Genomic DNA, 15,915 nt, shown 5'->3' with positions numbered 1-15,915 from the left:
TTCTTTTCTTTTCTTTTCTTTTCTTTTCTTTTCTTTTCTTTTCTTTTCCTTTCTTTTCTTTTTTCTTTTCTTTTCTTTTCTTTTTTCTTTTCATTTCTTTCAAAGAAGTTTTCTCTTACTCTTTTCCACTTCAACCACAGATGTAGCAGTCATGGCTCACGCAGGCTGGCATGCTTCTGAAAGCATCCAGCTGCTTTTATTTCCCTTTGTAGGAAACCAATTGCAGGGCATGTAAGAGAGCTGCTTATACCCTCGCTGCTGTAATGTTGTCAAGCTGCAAGCGAATTTCTTCAGCTGGAGTTTTCACTTCTTGGCAGGCACTGGTGATTAAGCTGTTGTTTGGAGAGATTTTCATTTCTTTTCAGAGAGCAATTGCTCTGTTGAAAGGGCTCTTTAAGTTTGTATGATGTATGTCATTCTCCGGCTGTATATGTTAAAACCTCCCATCAAAGCCTGGAGGTGGCTGCCCCACAGTCATTTTGAATATACCTTCATTGAGACATTCAATAAAACGCAGAAAATACGGTGAGGCACTTAAACACTTGCTCGGCTTTACATGTCCATTTGCTCAGGCAGTTTTCTGAGCAGGGCAGTGTGCTGAATCAGGGCTGAAATGCCCCACCTTTCAGCTTTACACAGAGCTTCCAGCAGACGTGGGGGCAGACAGACTGTTTTGCCAGACAGGTGGAGAGCTGGGCACGGCCAGAGACCTGCATCAGACCTGTCTTAGCACCTAAACATTGCAAAGCTGCTTCAACCCTAGACAAGCTCCCCATTTGCTATTACAGTGTATCTTTGGAAGCACGCAAAGAGTGCCTGCAACACAACTGCACCTCTTGGGAGGCTGTGAGAAAGAAGGGGATGGACTCTTCAGCAGGGATAAGGGGAAGTGTTTTCCAGCTAAAAGAGGAGAGATTTACGCTGGATATGAGGGAGAAGTTGTTTACAGTAAGGGCAGTGAGGCACCGCACAGGTTGCAGAGAGGGCTGGTGGTGCCTCATCCCTGCAGACAGCCAAGGTCAGGCTGTTGGGGCTCTGAGCACTGCTGGAGCTGTGGGTGTCCCTGTGCAATGCAGGGAGTGGGACCTGATGGCCTTTAAGGTCCCTTCTGACTCAAACAATTCTATGATTCTAAAAGATCTGGGACCTCACCCTTTGGCAAACAGATTCTGTGGTGCTCCAAAATCCAGGAGAAGGCGGAGGAAGGCATAAATAAATGGATGCTGGCCAATGCAGAACTTAGAGTGGTGAAAATCTGTTGTGCAGGCAGGTCATCCTCCCACACAAGACCCATCAGGGGTGCAGATTCCTCCCATTTAGATCTGTCTCACAGGGGCCAGAAGAGAATTTCAGCCTAGCAGGTGAAAGCAGTGCTGCTCATTCGTGCTCATTTCTTATACTGCTGTATTACATAGAGCCAACCATGTCTCATCACTGACAGTGCTATTCCAAAGCCCGTTGTTAGACATCTCCCTGGGGAAACCCGAGTGAGAAATCCAGTCCACCTTCTGCTCTGTAGCAAGGTGCTCAGGACAGAGCATGGTGTTCTGGGGAAGGTTTTAAGGCACAGAGAATGCTTGTTATTTTCACGTAGCCATTAGGTTGGTGCCTGGAGCAGGATACAAGTGGTAGGTTGTTCTGTTTGTGCAAGGATTTTTGAAGCCTGGGAGAGAGGCTGAGGACTGCACGACTGCCACAAACATAAGAACAACTTAAATGAATTAATGTCATCCTCAAAGATTCGTTTTTCTACACCATAATGATCTTCCCTGTTATTTGAGCCAAACACACGTTGCAACAGCACAGTGGGGATGCAGCAGGCTGAGAGCCAGCATGGGTGAAACCCACACCTTTGTAACCAGGTCTGTGCATCAGCCCATTCCAGACATCTCTGCTTAATTTTCCTGTAAGCAATTGGTCCTACTGAACCACCAGAAACCAACACTACCCCTCAGCAGCAGCAAGAGGGATTATCCATCACCCTGTGTGCACGTAGGAGGTGCCTGACTCTTATTAGAAGATTACAGTCATCCTAACTGGATAGTAAATACTATTTAACACTAACAGCATCCAGGGATTTTTCCTTCTTTACAAAACTGCAGGGAGGAAAAGAGCAGTCTTTCACATCCATGCAGCAGCACTAACTCTGGTGCAGGTGCTGAGCTGCCACTGCTGCAGCACGCACTGTATGTGCACTGCCAGCTCTGTAACCAGTGCTTGGATGTGAGCATCTCTCATCGTGCTCAACATACTCCCAAGAGCAACCTCATTGTGACAGTGGATGCTCAGTGCTGGTGAACACCAGATCCCAGGGATAATCCATCCCCTAATAGTGCAGTGGGGAGTTTTGCTGTATATGCTCTCCCTGCACTCACATCCCAGGCTTTAGGCAGATGCCACGGTCCCAGACAGCATTTTGGCTTAGGCAACACAACATCAGAAAGTCAGAAGTCCCCAGAAACACACGTGAGCTATCCAAACAACTAGGTAAAACAGATTTTCTTCTGCCCCAATAAATTCCAACACATCCACCACCTCTGGGCTGGGCATGGAACAATAATTACATCCTGACCTTCTCTTCCTGTGTCTTTGTAGGAAATTCAAAGACACAAAAAGGAGTGAAAAAATACCAAGTGAATCATCCTCAATTCAGTGAGGGTATAGTTCTAGTTGAGATCCAATTTAGGGCAAACTTGCATTTTATTTGAACTGTTCCTTTCTACTTACAAGCATATTAGAGGTTAGATGCAGTCCACGCTCTTGTAATACCCACTGGACACCAATATTTGACAGTAGAAAATAGAAGAAACAGGAAAATCTCTTGCCATTAAGATCAAAAGAGAGTGAGCGTACACTTTGACATTTCTCCTTTCCTGCAAGGAGTCCCTGTTTTGCAAAGCAAATTCCACCATGTTATCCTTGAGCTCCTGCAGAGGAAAGATAAAAGGTGAAAATCTGGCGCTTTGAAAGTCAACATCCAGCTTCCTACCAGCTTCAGGTGAGTCAGGTTTGAGCCATGGTTTCCTGTAGGAGAAACGGGGCCACTCCAAAGCACACTCCTCAGATCCTTGGGAGCCCAGTGTGCTGCAAAGGCACCACTGCACCTCCCAGAGGGTTACGTACCAGGTAACTGCGAGAGGACCACAGCACAGAGCCCAAAAACCTTCCTATATAAGTATATAACAAAAGCACTGAGCCCCAACCAACCACAGCCATTAGGTCTACACGAGGTGCCTCATTTACAGTGACCAGTAATATCTGGCATGTAGTTTAAGTCCCTGTGGAGTAACTGGTGATTCTATAGAGGACAGCAAGGCGTTTTACAGCTGGGAGTTTGTACGCAGGCATAAAACATCTCTGGTTTTTCACATTTGGCAGAGCAATCTGAGCTTCCCACAGTGATCAGGGCCAAGGGCAGGAGGGGGCCCACGGTGGATGAGAAGGTCCTGGTATGGGAAAAGCTGAGAATCACTGCTATAGGAAGGAAAGCAGGACTTATAGGATCATCTGCTTCAGAGATGTCCAGCCTTTTGGCTCGTCGGAGCCACATTAAGTGAATGGCAGTTGTACTGGGCTGCATACACAGAGGTTGCTCCAAAAGTTATGCCTCCTGTTTACTTCCATGGAAAACTACAACTGGAACAAAGAGCACAACAGTGCTATTTGATAGAGCCAAATCTCAGCTACAAGACTATTTTTTAGCATAGTTGCCACCATTAGCTCTGCATTTTCACCAGCATTGAACAAGAGCCTACATGCCACACTTGTAAAATTCTGCACCAGTGGAGGTAACCACTGTCACCACTGCTGCAATGCAGCCCACTCACTGCCTCTCTGAGTTGGTCTCCATAAATATTCAGCAGATGTCAATGAATGTCATTTTTTCCTCACGGAGGAATTTGATGTCACGCTTTTGCTCCATATGCACTTCCGTGTCAGGTGCCATTCTGCCAGACTGCCTCTCTGCTGCCGTATGTCACACAGCAACAGGAATATCGGTGGGAAGGTTCAGCCTTTGCTGCCAAAACACCAACACAACTCCAGCTCACCTATTCTCTTTCCCCTTTGGCAAAAACCTGGAGGCATTGTGGAATTGTTCTCCCTCAGTGCTAACAAGCCCGGGTCATTGTCAGCTGTGCTTCTGACAGGATAACAAGTGCAGCATGATAATATTTAGCATATTAAAATACTTTACGAGAACTAATTAATACATTTACATAATGGTCCCAAGAGACCCTCTGATCACCAGTTACCACTTAGGAGTTCAGCAATAGTTCTTTCAGGCACATGTGAAGCAGACAGTGCAGCTCCTGCTGTCCTACATCACTCCCATCCATGCTGTGATACTCCAGGTGAACATTACTTACTTATTTACTCTGGAACAGGTTGCCCAAGGAGGCTGTGGATGCCTAGGGGCATTCAAGGCCAGGCTGGATGTGGCTCTGGGCAGCCTGGTCTGCTGGTTGGTGATCCTGCACATAGCGGGGGGTTGGAACTGGATGAACATTGTGCTCCTTTGCAACCCAGGCCATTCTAGGATTCTATGATATGATTCTATGATTCTTACCATAGGAAGGCCCTGTCCTGAGCAAAGCCCAGTGTCAGCACCACCAAAGCAGGACTCGGAATGGTGCATCAGCCTGCTGCAGTGGGCAGAGCGTCTTGAACAGCATTGCTGCTCATAGTGATCTGATGCTCTAAGGAGGTTTTCCCTCATTTCCCAGTCCAAAAGATGCTCTGTCTCTACCTCGGAAGACTGAAGGTACTATCTTGTCTCCTGTCCTTTGCACACAGTGACCTCCCCAAATCACCTGTTGCTCCTCACGTCCTTTTTGGCTATAAACAGCACTGCAGCTGACAAATCTGCAGCCCACAGAAGTGCTCCTTCGGAGATACTGCTCTGGTGTTCCTGTGCTGCTGACTCAGGAAGGAGTTTTCCCCTGCTTACTCTTAGCGCGTTTCACCTGATTAACGATTCAGTCTTTTTGCTTCGAGCATAAATCACCCTCCAGAGCAAGCCTTGCTAGAAAGCTTTCTCTGGCCCCAATTAAAACGAATCTCTGGAATTATAAACAGTGGATCAGCAAGGAAAAACAGGACTGAGATTTGTGAGCCAGCATTCTCTCTGCCCTCCTAATTCCTCAATTTATCACGGGAGGAGTGGATACCGGCAAGGTAATTACTGACTGCAAAGCCTTGCCTTTGATGGCAAGGAATGTATGGAAGTTGCATCTGCACACCATGTGAAGTCATGAAGAAATGACTCAATAACCCTCACAAAGCAGCTCTCACTGGAACCCTTGGAAGGACCTGAGACAAGTCATCGGACCCGAACCCAAGCTCCCTCTTTTCGTGAGCATCGATTTACATCAACCTTCAGACACAGCCCTGATTTTTCTGTCTTGAAGCTGCTTTCAGGGCAGACGGCTCTGTCCCCTGGTAGCGTCGATGCAGAAGTGGTACAGCAGTCTCACCCCGCCACTGACCCCATCCTGACTGCAAAGACACATTCGAGCTCTTAGCACCCCATAGCAGGAAGAGCAGCAGTAACAAAGCCCCATTCATGCAGCGCGATCAATCAATCACTATTTTGCAGGAGGAAATGAATGGCCCATTAAGGAAGCAGTCGGTAACCTCAGCTTCCCCGTAATTGCATTCAGTCCTACGCTGCCTGGCGTCCCGGGGATTTCAACTCTAAGGACAGACCAGAGGTGGGGCCGTTAGGAAGAAGAAGGGTGAGCAAAAGCAAGGCAGCAAACCCAGCCCAGTCAAGCAAACCTTGCATATGGCAGCGGTCAGGTAAGGGCAGAGGAAAAGGAAGATCAGCCTTCCTCTGTTCCTGCTTGGTGGGAGAAGCACCTGCTTTGTTCCTTATTAATGCATAGTCACAGTTTACACAGACTGTATCTTGTAGTCTCACAGACATTTGCAAATCTTAATTAAGCTACACATTGAAAGTAGGTTCATAGCTCCGACGAGGATCCTGCACCTGGGGAACGCAGCTTTCCTTCAGGAGAGATGGCAGAAAAATGCATTCCACCACTGCTGGATGCAAGAGGCAACACCTCATGATAATCCAGTATGGCTGCAGTAGGAACTCATGATTGCAGCTGAGATGTGGGACAGGTCAGAGCTGGAAGGACTCTTAGCACCACTGACACCCACTGCTCTGCGTGTGCTGCCATAACTGCAGCAAGGTTTGGGCTTTTACTTCCTATTTTTTCTTTTTTTTTTTTTTTTTTTTAAGTTTTCTTTTTTTTGCTTCTTTTTAACAAACCTCGAGTGGGCATGGGAGAAACCAAGATGAAAGCCAAGCAGCTAGGGAACAGCCAATGGCTGGAGCTGTGAAAAACTTAAGGGTGAATCTTCTCCACCCACATCTTTTCTTGGCTGCTAACCTGCAAAAGGACAGCCAGCTCTTCAACCAGCAGAGCAGCACGGGGATGGGGCTGAGGAAGAGGGGCAGAGCTGGCTGCAGGCACCAGATGTGGGAAGGCTGCAAAGTGGTTTGGTAACACTGCAGGCAGCACGCTGCAAGTAAACCATCCAGAGATCCTCCAATCCAACAAAGAACCCATCAACCATTGAAACCCAACCAGGTTTGGGGGTCTCAGGCAAGGCCTGACGTTGTACAGCAAATGCATGCTGCATTTTCATCCAGGCATCTATTTCCAATTAGATGAAGGGACATCTAAAATGATACTATAATAATTTTCAAGGCAACCCCCACAATCAATACCCCAGTACTAAACTCTGGGTGTTTTTTTTGCATGTGGTACAAAAAGCAGTTTGGGAGAAAATGATCTAATACACCACATATTGATTAATCAATCCCAGGCAGGATGCTAATGGGCTTTTCTTACAACAGTTGGCAATAGAGGAAGGAGTGGGATTGTTGAATGAGAGTGGGAGAACCATGTTGTGTGATAAAGTTTCAGGGCAAGGGGATGCAATGGGGAAATGGGCCCTTCTAGAGATCACTTTAAGCAGGTAAGGACTTGGAAGAAACGGAGGAACTGAGCTATGAATGGTAATAAATCAGATATATCAGCTTCAAGCACTGACGATTTGTACCTTGCAATTTACTGTGGTTGGTATTAATAATACTTCCCTGTTGCTACAGAAACCCTCACGGGAAGGCCTGCAGAAGAGCCCAGCATGGGACCAAAGCCTATAATGAAGTAGATGGAATATTTTGTAGTCTTACCAGTCAGGGAAATGGTCTATTAATGCCTGCTATGTTTTATTTTCCACACTGGCACTTCTGCCTAAGACAGGACGTGGTAATTCAGATCATCCACGCATAGCTGTCAGGCCTTCCTTTCTTCCACAGCCAACAGAAAGAAGCAGCTGATGCAGTCATACATTGCTAAGTCATCGCCATTCCTAAAGTGAGCTGAAAAGTGCTGTGTCCTTTGCGCCCCTGTACTGGATAAAGTCCTTTACTATCCTAGGAAATGGAAGTGCAAAACACGAGGATCATCCTTCAGACCTGTTACACCCACTATGAAAATATGGGAAGAGCTTAACAAAGCATGAAAGTGGGGACAGCTCTGCAACAGGCACAAGGTCCCCATTGATTCTCAAAGACTCAAAAAGGAGCCCCCCCCCCCCCCAAAAAAAAAAAAGCCAAAAAAAGCCAAACAAATTGACTTCTATTTTTCCCTGCACAAACGTTCTCAAACTAGTGCAGTGCATTCCAGCACCCAGGAGCCCTACAGCCCCAGCTGCAGACTCACATTGTAGAGGATGTCGGTCCATCCCTCCATGGTGATGCACTGGAAGACGGTGAGCACAGCAAAGAGGATGTTGTCAAAGTTGGTGATGCCATAGTTGGGCCCTTGCCAGTATTCCCTGCAGGTGGTCCCACTCTCGCATTGCCTGGCAGGAGGCTCCTCTCCGCAAGGAAAATCTCCCACCTCTTCACCTGTGCAGGAGAACAGAGGGAGAAAAGCTTACTGATCAAAGCCAGCTAAGCAGCTGGAACTGCTGGATCCTCTTTGCACCATGAGATGAACCTGGTTTGTGTTTCACAATTCCTTGGTGCCACTCTGGGCATGTAAAAGATGTTACACTCGGGCAAGCATTTATATACTGCCATGCTTTAAGGGGCTGTTAAGTGGCAGAGCAGAGCAGAACTACCTCTGAACTGCCCACAGTTTGCCCCAGTGCTCAGCCACATCATTTACAGAATCATAATCATCCGGGTTAGAAAGATCTTCAGGATCACCATGTCCAACCTGACCTACTGAGTCCCATCACTGACCCATGCCTCTTGGTGCCACCAATGAGAAGCAATATGGAAAAGAAATAGTACAGTAAAACAAAATCAAGGGTTTGGAAATGGCTGCGTGCAAGAAGATGCTGTGAGATACGGATGCAGCTTCACACAGCATAGCTAATTGCTCAGCTGCAGTCTCATTGTAAGCTCCATGTTTCTACCCCAAGGTCAAAGACAGCATCCAGCAGCAGGGATGGGGCTGCTCCACTGAGCTTTGGTTCAGGCAATGCAAAGGGGGAAGCAGTCTGCAATGGTTCAGGGCCATTGGGGATGGCCAAAAGTGTCCCACGTCTTCCAGTGCCAGCTGTGAGTCATTGCATCCCTCCAGAGACATCATGAGTGCCAGCAGAGAGCAGTTTGGAAAAATAAAGTGCTGGCTTTTCAAAGTAAATAAATACACCAAGCAACGTCCCTGCTTACAGAGTTGCAATTCTGGAAATATTACATGGTTTTAAAAGCGACACGATATGGTGTTGGAGCAGCAAACTCCACAAAATCAAATTCACCAGGGGGAGGAAACAAAATCAGCACTAACAATAATTAGGAATGATCATTCCACAGAGCAAAGCCTGCAGGAGGAAAACAAACCCATCAGCGTGGCTGCAGGATGTGGATGTGTGTGTAAGTGCAGCCTTTTCCTGTTGACTCAACACCTCAATGCAGGGCATCGCTCTCCAGCTCCCACCCTGGTCACTGCAGGCTTTGGGAAGGGGTTGGTGAGACAGGGCTGTGCAAAGAAATATCAAACCTGGCTCTTGATGACCATCTGTGAGCTCTAATAGAGAATCTCTCTCTTTGGCCTTTTGCTGCTCTAAAAAAGCAATGAGTTTTTTCTCTTGGAAAGAAAGACATAGACAGAGCAGAATTGGTCCCTACCCCCATAGCTGGGGTAAAGAGATGAGGAAAGGGAGCACACCAGGGAAAAAATGGGAAGTAAATGTGATGTCCTTTGTTTTTTTTAGAGCAGATTCAGAGTGTTTGGCCTGAGTGAGATGCAGAGGACGACTGCTTAAAAACTGTCCTGTGTCTGCAGAGCAAGATTGCACAGAGGCTGCCAGGAGAGGAAAACAAGTCTGGCACCCACCAGACAATACACAGCTACTAATTTTTTAATCCATTTCTCAGGCCAGCCTCAAATGTCAGCCTCAAATGAACTTTTTGCCATATTTCGGTCCCCAGAATCCCTCTGTCATAGTCTGTTCTTGCAGGGCTTCCGGGCTCACAGGTCTACAGCAACGTTGACTGCTGACACTTCCACTTTCTTCCCTCCACGACATGAATTCATGACTGATAGCCCTCATCTGCTCCCCAATCCCAGGAAAAAATCTCCAGAGATTTCTCACTTGGAGGATTTGGATAGACACCAATGTGAGCAAGTCCTCATCCACCCATTTGCGACCCTTTGACACGGGTCATCTTTTTAACGAGGTTCACATTTGCATGCTGAAGTCAGCTGTCTGAGCCCGTGGTCTCAGGCCTGTGCTCGTTAATGCACCTCTTCGGATCTGATGAGCACTTAGGGTTTAAAAGGCTGCGCTGACAGCATTGTGGGATGCTCTGCTGCTCCACTCAGGGACTGCAGAGCCAGGAAGCCTCGCTGCCTTTCCAGAAGCATCATTTCCTGCAAAGCAGGTGGCATCGATCCCCATAATTCACCCTACAACGAGGGGAGGGGAAAAACAGGGTTCAGTGCCCGTAAGCAGAGCCGCTTTCTGCACTGCTGAGATGCCAGGTGCTGCAGGGCAGAGGTGTGACATGCAGCATTTTCTGGCTGCACTCCCAATTCCTGGCTGGGGGTCACTCAGCAAGCAGCAGTCGCTTGCACACCATGGGGCACAGTGACAAAATCTGTTCTCAGCCCCCAGCTTGGCACTGAGACCTCTCAATCACCGCTGATGTCACGGTTGTTTGCAGAGAACAGAGTGCTGGGGTTTGTTTTTCCATTCCAAGCTAACTAGTTTTCTGGGGAGGAAATATGAATATATCTGTTTTATTTTGCCCACTGGCTGCAGCCACCCCAGCAGTGAATGAACTGCAGAGCCCAGTGCTCCCAGCCTGCAAGCCGAGGATGCAAGAACTCACCCAGCTCAATCTAGGGCTGCAACGCAAAAAATCTGAGAATGCTGCTCAAACTGCAGATCTTTTCTTCTTGTTATTCTTAAGTGTTTTCTCCTTGCCATCTCAGCGAGAGCATTGCTACCTCCTGCACCTCTGTGGTCACTGTTATTGCTGTTCCTCTGCAGTCGTTGCAGTGAGATGAAACCTTTTCTGCTTGGCACCAAAACACACACACAGCAAAGCAGTTTTCCTCTCCTATCTCTCCAGCCCAAAAACGTCTCTGATCAGTTGGACACCAGCACAGGCTGCCCAGGGGGGAGGTGCAGGTGTTCCAGAACTGTGGAGATGTGGCTCTGAGGGACGTGGTTTATGTTGGCAGTAGGTGGATGGTTGGGTTGGATGATCTTAGAGGTCTTTTCCAACCTCAGTGATTCTATGAAACTCCATCTCTTCTAGGAATCACTCTGCTGCTCACCAACAAATCTCTAAACACCCAACTGTCCTGTACAAGCTGTGTTCTGTTTTGTTAATGTTTCTTAGGAACATAAGCAAAAAAACAATTTCTCCCTCTTTTTGCTAAACTGTGTAAACTGAATATATTAAACTGTTTCCATGTTGTTTATTATAAACCCTCATGAAGGATGCCCAGAGATTTGGCTGGGATGTTCTTTTATTACCATTTGAATGCACATAATAAATCAATATGAAGACCTATTAGTGATAATCACTGAAAATACAAGACTGTGCTTTAAAGACAGTCAATTATACCTTAAATTGCATCTTTTGGAGACAGGAACAATATTTTCATCTGTGGTTAGTCCAGATAATCAGCACCTATTAGCGCTATTATAGCAGGAATATTTAAAAATTGCATGGAAAAAAAAAGGCTTTTTTATTTTAATTGAAATGAGTTCAGTGAAGCTGAGCACCTGTTGCACTGCCAGCGCTGCATGGTGCCTGCTCCTGCCCACCTCATTCACCTTCAGGAGTGCTCCCTGCTCTGCTCTGTTTGAAGGGCATTTTTAACCTTTCTCCATCAGAGGGCTCCTTGCTTTTCATCTATTTACCTATTTGTTTTTTTTTCAATTTTTGGAATTGCTCCCAACCTTTTCAATATTACCAATGGCACTGACATCCTCTGCTACCCATACAACTTGTCCAAGAGATCTTGCAAGCAAATTTCCCTTTTGCTGCAGTTTGCAGAGCTAAACCCACTGATACCAAGCAGAGACCAACAAGTTGAAATAAAAAGCTGCCCTTCAGAGGGCTGCAACCATTGAAATTTGTTTCTTTATATGTATTATATGCCTCTCTGGAGGTGCCTGTGGCCATGGATAGAGTCCTGGGCTGCCTGGTCTGGTGGGGGGCAACCAGCCCATGGCAGGGCAGTTAGAACTGGGTGATCTTTCAGGTTGCTTCTAACCCAACCATTCTATGATTCTGTGATGATTGTGAAACAAATCAGGAGGCCCTGAACACCCTTGTATCATTCTTGGGTAGACTGACAGCAGCACCGAGAGCTGGTGTTGAAGTGGCAGGAGGATCCATCCCAGGGTGCACAGGGTGAACAGAAGTCTGTTAACTCAGTAAAGATGGGAAAGGAAAAGCCACGTGAGAACAGGATAGGGATAGGAATCTTATGGAGATGGATAAGATAGAAATGGAGATGGAAAGCATGGGATCTCTGAGTGCCACGAGATACACTGGGATGGCAGCAAAGCTCCAAACTCACCTGTCTCATTAGAGAAGCAGGTTTTGTGAAACTTCCCCATGTAGAATTCCAAGCCGATGATGGCAAACATCACGATGGCAAAGAAGAGGAGCAGCCCAATCTGAAGCAGAGGCACCATTGCCTTCATGATGGACTTGAGGACGACCTGCAGACCTGCAGGGACAGGGAAATACAGGTCATCAGGGAGGGAAGGAAAATGAGGGCTGGAGCAGGGGGGTGAGGCAGGGGACACAGGGCATCTAAGGGACAGATTAGGACTTGAACTCCGTGCAATGCTGCTTTCCTAGGGCGCTGTAAAGAAACCTTCACACGCTCAATATTTCAGACGCGGAAGCAGGGAAGTTATCTTTTTCCAATCTCCTTTCTTCAGATCCCAGATTCAAAGGTCTCTTAAGCTTCAGAGACTCAAAAGGACTTTAAAAGGACATTCCCTGCAGTTGGTGGAGTCCCCAAATTCAGCTGGGGGCCAACTTACAGCCAAGCCCTTACAGCATTTCCCCTGACAGTGCAAGTTGCCTGAGGTCTGCTTCCACAAGACCAGCACAGAAGCAAAAGGAACAAAACCAGACTCAAACATTCTCCCAGGGTTCTCCATCTACAGCTTTTTCACAGGCACTAAAACTCATTTTCAATTAAAACCAGGGGAGATAAGGCTAGAGAGGCAGGCGAGATGGAGGTGTCAGATAACGTCATGCAGACGCACATAACAAAATAAATTCAGCGATAACTGGCAGCTGAAAGCCACCTTGGTGGCCTGCTGTAAGGTGCTGAGAAGGAAGGGCCATTGCTGTCTCACCACTTTGCACTGCTGAGGGCACTCTGAGGGCAATACAGGATAAAAAAAAAAAAAAGCATTGAGATCTGTTGGAGAGGAAACAGTACCTAGAGTGTAGAAGAAAAGCATGTAAGACGATTGCGTGGATGAGCATTCAGTTTTACATTTACTACAGGGGGAAAAATACACAGTGCTCACAGCTTTCAAATCAAATAATCAAATAAAATCAAATAATGCCATATAGGAAAATATCGTTGCCCGAAGAGGTGGTGCTGCCCCAGCCATGCAGACACCCAAGATGAGGCTGGACGGGGCTCTGAGCATCTACTGGAGTTATAGGTGTCCATGTTCATCACCAGGGGTTGGACAAGATCACTTATAAAGGTACCTTCCAACTCAAGAGATTCTATGGTTATGATTGTGCAGGTCCAGGGCATGCCAGCAGATGGGAGAGCACACCTTACCCAGATAACAACACCTCAAGGAATCACAGCCCCTAGCAGGGACACCAGGGCCTGGCATTTCTGTAAACACATCATCACTTGAGCCCTTTATTTTTTTTCCTCGACACTCAGTGAGCTGATACTTGTGTTGGCTGGAAGTAATTTAAGTCAACATTCCCTGACTTGAAGCCCTTTTCCCCATAGCAGTCATTAGCAGAAGCAATATCTTTTATTGAACTGACTGCAGTACGTGGAGGAAGAAGACAATATTTCAGGTGCACAAGGTACATCCTGAGCTACCTGAATAAAAATTATATCAGATAATAAAATAAAATAAAAAATCAGCTTTTCCCCCAGCTTTATTTCTCCAGCATCCTTGGACGCGGACACAACAAACATACAGCATCTCCTTTTTAGATGTATGTTAGTAAGTAGTGCCTTTCTTAGAGCTAATCAAGGACCTGACCTATTTGGGCACTCAGACTAAAGCCTTGCCCATGAAAGGATGCTGATCTGGGGAAAATTTGCTGTTAGTGCATAGTGTAAACCTTTGCTTCATATCTACAGCAGTGGCGTTTTGATCCCGAGGTAGCAGCCGGCCAGCAGGCAAGGAGTTAATGCAGAGCAGAGCATCCCCTGAGCTAAGGGGTTTCCTTTCACTGGCTCTTGCTGGAGAGAAGACATCTCTGTTCCACATCCAGAAATGAAAGACGCTCCTGACAGCCTACTGTGCAGAGCAACTGGTGAACAAGGACAAAGAATCATAGAATCACAGCATCTCCAAGAAATGGAGAAACTGGAAAAGACCTCCAGGAGCATCCAGTCCAACCGTTCACCTCTCACCAATATTTCCCACTAAATCTTCGCCCTCAGTACAACATCTAAATGTTTCTTGAACACCTCCAGGGTCAGAGACTCCACCACCTCCCTGGGCAGCCTGCTCCAGTGCCTGACCACTCTCTCAGAGAAGAAGTTTCTCCTGATTTCCAGCCTAAATCTCCCCTGGCACAACCTGAGGCTATTCCCTCCTGTCCTATTGCTCAAAAAGAGCAGCAAGGAGTGGTGTTGGTGCTGGGTGGCCTCAAGCTGTAAGCAAGGCACGATTTATCCTCATTATACCCTTCACATCAGCATGTAAAATAGACCAAGTTGCCAATGAGAAGGTAAGACTGAGTCCTGTCTGTTCCTTGCCTTAGGATTTTTCCCTCTGTGAGTTACTGGGCTGGTAAATCAGTCAGAAGTTCCAAGGTCAGGGCAAGGGGTCTGAAAGCTGTAAATTTCTGTTCTCAGAGCTTTGTATGTGAATTGAAACAGTTCAAACCCAACGACAAAGGAGTCCCAGGACAACACCCTGCCATGCACCAACAGAATTCAGGAACTCCATCAGATGGCCGTACCAAAACTGGGACAGCAAAAACCCGAAGCCTTGGAAGTGTGAGGGAAGAACATATTGTTCATAAAAGCATGTTAGACCCCAAAAGGTATAGAAGCCATTTGGCTGTGAAGGCGACAGGTTCATGGCACTCACTTGGGATTCCTGACACCAGCTTCAGCGGCCGCAGCACACGGACGGCTCGCAGGGTCCGCAGGTCGAAGTCGGTCCCAGCAGTTGCTAGAATCCTAGCATTCAAAGAAGAGAAGGGAAAGAGAAAGGAAAATGGGATTAAAAATGCAAATTCCTGTTTCCAAAGCATGGATTTGGGGCATTTTTCAGGCTGCTTCAGTTTTTATACCTGTCATTCATTGGATCTGCTGAAAACCAATAATTTGCGTGCTCCTCCTGAGCTGAGCTTTACTCAGACATGGGAAAATCCACAACACCTTTATGAGGCTGTTTGCATTTAGAGTGGGTCTGGCTCTGGCCCTTGTGAAACAGCACCCTGTACTTAGAGAACACGTGCCATTTTAAGACAGTAAGAGGGAAAGAACCCCCTCAGCTGTGCTAGAAATTACCTGCCAGAGCCTTTTGCAATAAATTCAGAGATCCCTCAGGTACCCATACCCTGTGTTTCATAATATTTAAAGAAGTTTCTGCTTATACAGTTTATCTCTGCCAAATTAATTTTTGCTCAGGGAATCTTATTTGAGGAGAACATCCAGAGAGTAAGGCGCGTTTCCTCTGATATGCTCACATGGCCCTAAGAAGAAATACAGGTCCCAAAACCAAATTCTTGAAAATGGAGTAGTTTCAGAAAATGAAATCACATTGGTGTTTCAGGATGCAGTAAAGGAAGAGAATAATAAAATCACAGGATCAGTAAGGTTGGAAAAGAGCTCTAAGATCATCTAGACCAACCATCCATCATCAAACATTGCACAGTAAACCATGCCCCTTGGTACCACATCTACAGGTTTCTGGGACACCTCCAGTGATCCCCCACCTTTAGGGCAGCCAGTGCCAATGCATCATCACTCTTTCAGAAAAGAAATTCTTCCTGACATCCAACCTGAACCTCTCCTGAAGGTTCTACAGCTAGATGGTTGAACCTTCAACCATCTACAGCTCAACTGGGTGTTTGGAGCCCCATCCAGCCTGACCTTGGATATCTCCAAGGATGGGACACCCACCATCTCTCTGAGCAACCTGTGCCAGTGCTTCAGTACCTTCATGTAAAAAACGTCTTCC

At 46.7% G+C, this 15,915-nt stretch overlaps 1 protein-coding gene across 1 annotated transcript in view; it reads right to left on the bottom strand.

Annotated features, from left to right (window-relative positions):
• The window catches only part of CACNA1B (calcium voltage-gated channel subunit alpha1 B), a 165,742-nt gene extending 150,125 nt beyond the window's left edge, over positions 1 to 15,617 (bottom strand). Inside the window, exons 1-4 of the mRNA XM_042831032.1 lie at positions 15,586 to 15,617; positions 14,818 to 14,909; positions 12,072 to 12,224; positions 7,740 to 7,927 (exon numbers count right to left, since the gene is read on the bottom strand). Coding sequence (XP_042686966.1) covers positions 7,740 to 7,927; positions 12,072 to 12,224; positions 14,818 to 14,909; positions 15,586 to 15,617 — 465 coding nt within the window. The remainder of the gene's footprint in view (positions 1 to 7,739; positions 7,928 to 12,071; positions 12,225 to 14,817; positions 14,910 to 15,585) is intronic.
• Positions 15,618 to 15,915: the final 298 nt, after the last annotated feature.

The sequence above is a fragment of the Centrocercus urophasianus genome, unplaced genomic scaffold (assembly GCF_019232065.1).
Source record: "Centrocercus urophasianus isolate 14NV4802_14NV808 unplaced genomic scaffold, USGS_Curo_1.0 seq_34, whole genome shotgun sequence".
Lineage (NCBI taxonomy): Eukaryota > Metazoa > Chordata > Aves > Galliformes > Phasianidae > Centrocercus > Centrocercus urophasianus.
The sequence above is the reverse complement of the archived record's forward strand: the minus strand, read 5'-3'. Positions and strand labels throughout refer to the sequence as shown.